General features: G+C 39.4%; 1 protein-coding gene across 1 annotated transcript; it reads left to right on the forward strand.

Moving 5' to 3' along the window:
* Positions 1-1,553: 1,553 nt before the first annotated feature.
* Positions 1,554-5,712, forward strand: LOC134624298 (cytosolic sulfotransferase 3-like). The gene is made up of 8 exons (XM_063469269.1): positions 1,554-1,615; positions 2,395-2,533; positions 2,641-2,769; positions 3,129-3,229; positions 3,304-3,430; positions 3,521-3,618; positions 5,334-5,508; positions 5,596-5,712. Exons 2-8 carry the CDS (start codon positions 2,395-2,397, stop codon positions 5,706-5,708), a joined length of 882 nt encoding a protein of 293 aa, XP_063325339.1. The 5' UTR covers positions 1,554-1,615; the 3' UTR covers positions 5,709-5,712.
* The last annotated feature ends 2,209 nt before the right edge of the window (positions 5,713-7,921 follow it).

Genomic DNA, 7,921 nt, shown 5'->3' on the forward strand with positions numbered 1-7,921 from the left:
GTATATATATATCTATATATATATGTGTATATATATATATATATATAATGCAACTTTTATTAGAGTATTTTTCAACACTAGCATCTGTACTTCTACTTAAGTAAAGAATGTCTGTTTTTGCCACCTCTTCTTGCTGGTGTCAAAGGGTATAATGGCAAGGTGAGTTTCTACCAGAGGCATTTTAAAACAGAAACTCAAAAGGGAGATGTGTCGTAGCTGCGATGTTTCTGTAAAAAAACCCTTAAAGGTTATCTACATGTTATGAAGGGCTACACAGAAATGAAACTCAATACCAGTGTGCATGTTTCATCTATCCATCCATTTTCTGTTTCTGTTCCATCCAAACCCTGGTTCAGGTTGTGGGTCAGCCTCTGAGCAGAGAATCCCAGACTTCCCAATCCCCACCTCCTCCATCTTATCAGTGGAGCACACTTCATTAATGAGCTGGAACGCAGAAATGTTCCCAGGCTAGCTGAAAGACTTAATCCTTCCAGCATGCCCTGGGTCTTCCCTGGGCCTCAACCCGGTGGGACATGCAAAAAAATCTCACAAAAGAGGTGTCTGGGAGGCCCTTTGTCAGATGCCCAAACTACCTCAACTGGCTTATTTCAATGTGGAGGAGTAGCAGCTCAAATCTGAGCCCATCTTGGATGACTGAACTTCTCACGCTGTCTGTAAAGAAGACCCCTGCCACCTTTTATAGAAAGCTTATTTCTGCTGCTTCTAACTGAGATCTCATTCTTTCAGTCACTACCTACAGTTTACAATGATAGGTGAGGGTAGTGATGTAGTGAACTGCTAAATAGAGAGTTTTGCTTTTATATTCAGCTTTCTCTTTACCAGAACAGACAATTGCATCATCTGGATCATTGCAGCCACAATCCAAATCCATTTGTCCATAATCCTCCTCCACTCACTTTGTGAAAAAACCCTGTGATACTTACAGTCCTCCACTTGGTGAATATCTCCACCAGTGGAAACATAAATGTTAAACTATTAAAATGATACTCTTAAAGTAAAAGTAAAGAAAAAATTATTTATTCCAGTCACTTAATTAAGTCATTTAATCCTTGGCATAAGAGGCAAAGAACACAAAGAACCAAACCGCTTATTTTGCCTGTTGGTCATTTTTGCTGGCAATTTTGAATAAACCTCTTTAACCTAGCTCATCTGACTGTATTCATGTTTGCCAGTCACAATCAGTATGAATGTAGGAGTGCAATGTAGTCTGTGCAGTCCAGCACACATATCACAATTACTAAATGGGGGAGGACCCTGTGGCGGACCCAGCCACAGAGAAGCAGTTTAGAGTGAGAATTTAATCAAGGCGACAAGAGGCAGACCAACCGAGCGGTGGTGTATCAATCTCACAATTGGCAAACAGGTGAGAAGACACACCTCCAGCCATCTAGCAGAAAGGTGAGCCATGCTCTCTCTCTCTCACACACACACACAGACACAGGGAAAGGGAGGGAGGGAGGGACAGAGAGGCTGGGCACCAAAACTACAACACATTTCAGGAAGTTATGCAGTATTTTGCAGCGAACGTTAAGTGACAAAGAGACTTGTGGAAGATCCAGATCCAAGACAAGTACAAGAAATACTACTCAGTACGGTGAGTGTGGAGGTCTTTAAACAATATTTATTAATGCAAATATGCCAAGCTGTTAGATGTGGACATTTAATAATGTGCTTCACTTTTCATTCATCAACAGGAAAAATTATATTTTTCTGACTTCTGCTTTTAAATTTAGTTTCACTGATAGACAACAAATGTTCAAGTCATTCAACTGAATACAGTTCACTTCATGTAGCAACATTTCACACCAAAGGAAGAGAGCAGAGAGAGGCAGGACAAAAGGCAAACTATAGGAGAGAGAGCCAGAGTTTAGTAATTACTATTATTAAATGCAACAGTGTTGTATGGCATCAAGGAGAATGACATGTGAATGAAAAAGAAATGCTCAGTGCATCATGGGAAGCTCCTACCAGCCAGGAGAAGGATTTTATATTAAATTATTTAAAATGTGATTTTAGATTTAACAGGTTGTGGTGACACAGCGGTGTGGTTTTTACCACTGGTGACTCACAGCAAGAAGGTCATGAGTTTGACTCCACCATCTGGCCGGGGATTGCGTTTCTCCCCGTGTGTTGGGTGAACTGGTGATTCTAAATTGGCTGTAGATGTAAATGTTTTTCTGCCTCTCTGTGTGAGCTCTGTGACAGACTAGCATCCTGTCCTGGGCCTAACTGACCTCTTGCCCTATACTAGGATATGCTGCAGCCCAACTCTAACCCTGAATTGGATGAGTAGAGTAGTAGAGTGGATAGATGGGTGCACATGTAATCTGATGTGACTGATACTTGGATTTTAAAAACAAGCAATTCTCACAGATGGCAGCACCACCTCGGCCACAACCGTTTGACTTCCATGGAGTCCCCATGATCAACATCTTCACTGATGACTGGGACAACATACAGAACTTCAAAGCGAGACCAGATGATATTCTTATTGCTACCTACCCTAAAGCAGGTAATGATGTCTAAGAGTTTGGATCGCAGTATTTTTTCACGAACAAAAATAGATTGAAATATCCTGCTAACCAGTATCTATTGATATGTTTGTTTGTTTCATCTCAGGAACCACATGGGTCTCTTACATCTTAGATCTTCTGTATTTTAGCGATATGGGTCCAGACCGTCAGACATCTGTTCCTATACATGAAAGAGTTCCCTTCCTGGAGTTCTGTGTTCCTCCTATACCTTCAGGTTAAATCCTATTTTATGCTATCATATTACACCAAAACAAAAAGCTCATAGTCAATTCCATTTTGGCTCTACACTTAAACAAAAATATTAAAGGGAAGCCATTATACCAGTTCTCAGAAACTGTTGTGAAACAGGTTCAACCTGTTTGATCTATTCTTGCATGTTTCTGTTTCACATGCTTAAAAAGCAGCTGTTAAAATACCCCTTTATTCAGTGGCTTTCTAAGAGCCAGCAGTTTGTCAGCGTGAACATGTCAGGTTATTTAAAACATCTACATTTTTCAGGCAATTAGTATTACTGACATGTGGTCTAAACGAATCTTTTAATCAGTTGCAAACAAATTCTTTCTTATCATTCAGGCACCGACTTGGCAGAACAACTTCCCACCACTCCTCGTCTCATTAAAACTCATCTACCTGTCCAGTTTGTACCAAAGTCTTTCTGGGAGCAGGGCTGCAGGGTAAAAGTCATGAACTTATGCATATACACTCATGAAACCCACAGATTAAAATTTAGTGTTGTGTCTTTCTGTAGATAATCTACGTGGCCCGTAATGCAAAGGACAATGCAGTGTCCTACTTTCACTTTGACCGGATGAACAGCCTTCAGCCAGAACCAGGAGACTGGAGCACCTTTCTACAGGAATTCATGGAGGGAAAGAGTGAGTCCAGAGTAGTTTCAGGCTCCAGGAAAACAATGTCATCTCATTTTGCATGTAAAAATTCCTTTGTGTATTGTATTGTGGCTACAGGGGCTTTTGGATCATGGTATGACCATGTGAACGGCTGGTGGGAAAAGAAGCAGACTTATTCAAATCTCCTCTACATGTTCTATGAAGATTTGATTGAGGTACTGTGGTTTGTGCTAACGTCTTTGCCATTGTCAGCTGAGCTCTTTAAAACTCTTTGATTGTGACTTTAACAAACAAAGATCCACAGGAACATCTCATTTTTATCAGCCTATACATGGCTAAAGCTAGAACGGTTAACTAAAAGATTGATCTAAATCAGTGTAGCTTCTTGGATGCAGGAAAAAGATAGCAGCTTGCCAGGGCCTGTGTCTGCAGATGAAGAAGGAAATAGTGTCACACACGACATCTCTGTAAACCCTGGTTTTGCTGCTATTCAACAAAGAAAACAACATTTGCCTTAAATTACAATTAATTCAGACTAGGTGCCCAGATATACCCAGTTTTAAATGTAGAGTACTTTTCTTGTTTTTAAAAGCAGTGTGCTGTGCAAGTAACAAAGATGTCTTTGAGTATGTTTATACTCTACAATCAGGTTGTTTGTATGGAACAAAAAAACAAATATCAAAATTACAGCTTTTCTTTGAGTGGAGACTGAACATGTGCATGGAAACATGGTAAGAGTCAAACTTATAAAAACAAACAAACATAAAAAGGAGTCAAAGTTATAAAAGCTGTAGAGAAGAAAAATCTGTTTGACCAATCACTACATCAGTCTTTGTCGTGTGTTGTTCTAAGTAGGTTTCCAGACCTAAATGCAGACTTGTGACACAATTACAGTGCGAAAAGCAAACTTTTATTATCAGGACCATGACCATATTTCTCAAGTAACTTTTTTCAAGAATGCAACTAAGCTTATTTTTTTCCAAGACACTAATGCTGTCACTTAACTCAGAATACTAGTTTACACAGGGCAGATATCATATACATATACAGATGTCATATACTATAAATAGGAATGGACAGTGGTAAGAGTTTAGTGATTTAATTCCATTATGGACATCACATATCGATTTGATTCCTTATCGACTCTCACTGGCTGCACTTTAAGAGTCACCACCATTTCTAAGCAGCGCAGCAAAGAGATCACATTCATGCAAATTAAATACATGCTGAGTGATCAAATGTTTGAACATGGTTGAGGTATCTCGCCTCTTTGTTGTGATCTTTGGGGTCATTGGTGCGCATATCACACAGAACTCTTTTCTTTAAAGTAATGCAGCATCTTACTTATTTACTCCCAGCACAAAGACATTCGTTAGACTACTCGTTACTCCTTTTACTCTGTAAAGGCTCCACACACCAGCACACTCCCCTATACTAATGAGGACACACGTGATCTTTCTCATAGTGTTTAGTTATGAACACAAATCAAAGGACAAAACAGGACAAAAAGTCTTAAAAGTGCAATAAATGTGTTATAAAAATAAAAGTAATGGCCAAAGCCACGCTGCAGAATGTGCCAATATTTTTCTCTTCAGTAAAACAAACTGAAATCAGCTGATTGTAGTGAAAGTGAGAGAACTGATTAACGGGATCAATATGCAGGCAGACTAACAAGTAATCGGACTACTGAGAGCTCTACATTCCCATCTATAATTATAAATCAGTTACTGTACCAGTTACTGGTATTTATGGATCCAGATTTTATTTCATTTGTACTTTGATCACCAATGAAATTTAATTCCATTGTAATCGGGAGAAGTTGGGCCTAACAACACCAGATCAAGCTAGATAGATAAGAGAGCATAAATTGGATTTTGGGTTGAAATGTTCCTTTAAAGGTGATAATAATTTTCAATATTTATGTGAACAGGACTCGGGACGAGAAATAGAGCGACTGTGTTCCTTCCTTGGTTTGTCTCCTTCCGCTGAGGAGAAGGAAAGAGTCCGAGTCAGTGTGACGTTTGATAGTATGAAACAGAACAGCATGACCAACTACAGCACAATTCCTCTGTTGAACCAGACCGTGTCTCCGTTCATGAGAAAAGGTAAAGTTCAGCATCACTCTTTTCAGTACCAATATTTCCTCCATATATAATTAGGTTGACTGGTTACTCTGAACATTTTGTCTCCAGGGAAAGTTGGTGACTGGAAGAACCACTTCACTGTGTCGCAGAACGAACAGTTTGATGAGGACTACAAGCACAAAATGAAGAATCCTGGTCTAAGGTTTCGTTTTGAAATTTAGATGCCCAGCGTGACACAATGGAGCTGTGAAGTGAAGAAATCGTTAACATTTCAAGATTCATCTGCACCTCTTATGTAAAATTACGAAGAAACAAAACTTAGAGTAATGTACTGTCAAAATTATGTGTGCTAGGATTGACTTTGAATCTTTGACTTTCCTACTTGTTTTTTGATCGATGTTGGTAATGTCTTTAATGTTATGCCTGTCAATAACTCTATTTAATCTATTGTGCAACAAAATAATAAAGACATAGACTAATTACCCCTTTTCTCATCTTTAGCAGTAATGTTGAATGTATTGATTTAACCTGGCCCTCTCTCTACTGCGTTTTTTGAGCTGAGAGTTACGGCTTCGTGCGGTTTAAAAAGAACTGTGCTTAAAAAATTTTATAAACATGTTTGTTGTCTCATTCTGAGGGACTATTGGTCCTTAAAGAAAGTGTGGAGCATTATTAAAATCACTACACACGATTCCACCTCCACAAACCTGAGTAGTCCCAGTGAACACACTGCTGCTACCAGGAAACCGTGCAGATGACATCAGGCCAGGGTTAAGATCCCTAACATAATATCTAAACTGGACACTAAGAAAAAAAACATGAAGCTACAGTGACTCATCTACGTGGCAGATCAATTACTGCTTATCATCAGACATGGTAAAGGTCTGCCACACGTGGTGCACAACTTTTTGTTACCCGAGCACCTCCCACTAATACACCCACTGTTCTCAGTACTGCTGATACTCCTGGGGACATGGGAAGTCCCAGACACTATTAATAATAAAACATTTAATATTTAATAATAATGCCCATATTACTCTTAGTCCCACCTTAAAGCCCATCAGACTGCAGAAAACTCTGGTGGTGGTGATCATGATATTCGATACACACTGACAACAGTGATGTGTGTTAACTTCCTCAGAAAGTAGCACACTGTCAGTGCTTTACCACTCAAATGGCCGGGGTTGCACCACCTATCATTCACATATTGTATAAAGCATCACCTTTATTTTTCCCACAGGCATCCATGTGTCAGCACTCATCATGATAAAAACCAGCAGTTCCTCTTAACTGTCTCCTTAAACCTTCTGGCTTCTGACCAGCACATACATCATGGATCCTTTAGCTCATATAGGCAGCAGATTTTTTTTTTAAATATGAAGTGTTCAATTCTTTTCTTATTTAATGAATTTTTAAAAAGCAGCTATCTAACACAGGATGATGGACATGATAGTTAATGAACATTTTTCCTTTTGCTTTGTGCACCATTTATTATTTTCTTTTATTGAACAGTTAATAGTTGCTCCCTTTCACATTTGTACTTTGCACAATAACATCATGACAATCACTCCCCTCTGAGCTGCAAAGATTTAAAACAAATAACGAGAAATGAGATGTACAGAAATAAAGGTTACAGGAAATACTGAAAAACATTTGGTGTATTGTGTCTATATTGCTGGTAGGCCTACAGTGAGATGCTGTTGCACTCTTTTATACACCAAACATATGTTGCTCGTGTGTGAAAACTCATAAAACTCACGTGAGCCTTCCCCAGCACCAAATTGGCTGGAGAGGTGGTCAGACAAAGGAATGTGTTTGATTGTTTGATAGTTTGAACTAACAACATTCAACAATTTCACTTAACAAGAGTAAAGACAATTTACAATTGCAAAAAAGAGAAAAGCTCTGTTTTAGTACTTTGCTCATTTTTAAACACAGACACACAGAAAGTCCAGAGAAACAAAGACGAATCCAAATAATCCATCATACTGAGTTAAAGTGATCACAGGTCTGCTTTGTTGGAGCCTTCAAAGTGGAACATGTGGACTGTTCCTTTATTACTACCACTGAAGGCCACGCCCCTCTGGTCATGTGATCATGTGGTTTGTAGGAAGGCTCCTCTTCCTCAGAGGATCCACCTGTGCTTCCTCTCCTCTCTCCTCCACCTGTTACAGTGAGGGAACGTCCTCCATGATGGAGGAGCTGCTGGAAAGTGCTGAGAGTTTCCTCCAGAGTGAGACCTCTGTCACAGTTCAGAGGATCTACGGCAGCAGAGACCTTCATGGACACTAAAAGTCTCAAACACACAACAACAACATCACACTGACTCCACTCTGACATCACTGATCAATAATCAAAGAACACACAGATCAAACGAATTGATGAGCCATAAGAGGTATCCTGATGTCCCCTGTTTGATCCTGGATCTGAACTG

This window comes from Pelmatolapia mariae, linkage group LG3_W (assembly GCF_036321145.2).
Source record: "Pelmatolapia mariae isolate MD_Pm_ZW linkage group LG3_W, Pm_UMD_F_2, whole genome shotgun sequence".
NCBI lineage: Eukaryota > Metazoa > Chordata > Actinopteri > Cichliformes > Cichlidae > Pelmatolapia > Pelmatolapia mariae.

What these genes read in the sequence shown, in the direction of transcription:
- LOC134624298 (XM_063469269.1), top strand. Translation starts at nt 2,395, where the DNA reads ATGGCAGCACCACCTCGGCCACAACCGTTTGACTTCCATGGAGTCCCC. An exon ending in TGCTACCTACCCTAAAGCAG is followed by an intron (nt 2,534 to 2,640) that starts GTAATGATGTCT and finishes GTTTCATCTCAG; the next exon opens with GAACCACATGGGTCTCTTAC. An exon ending in TGTTCCTCCTATACCTTCAG is followed by an intron (nt 2,770 to 3,128) that starts GTTAAATCCTAT and finishes CTTATCATTCAG; the next exon opens with GCACCGACTTGGCAGAACAA.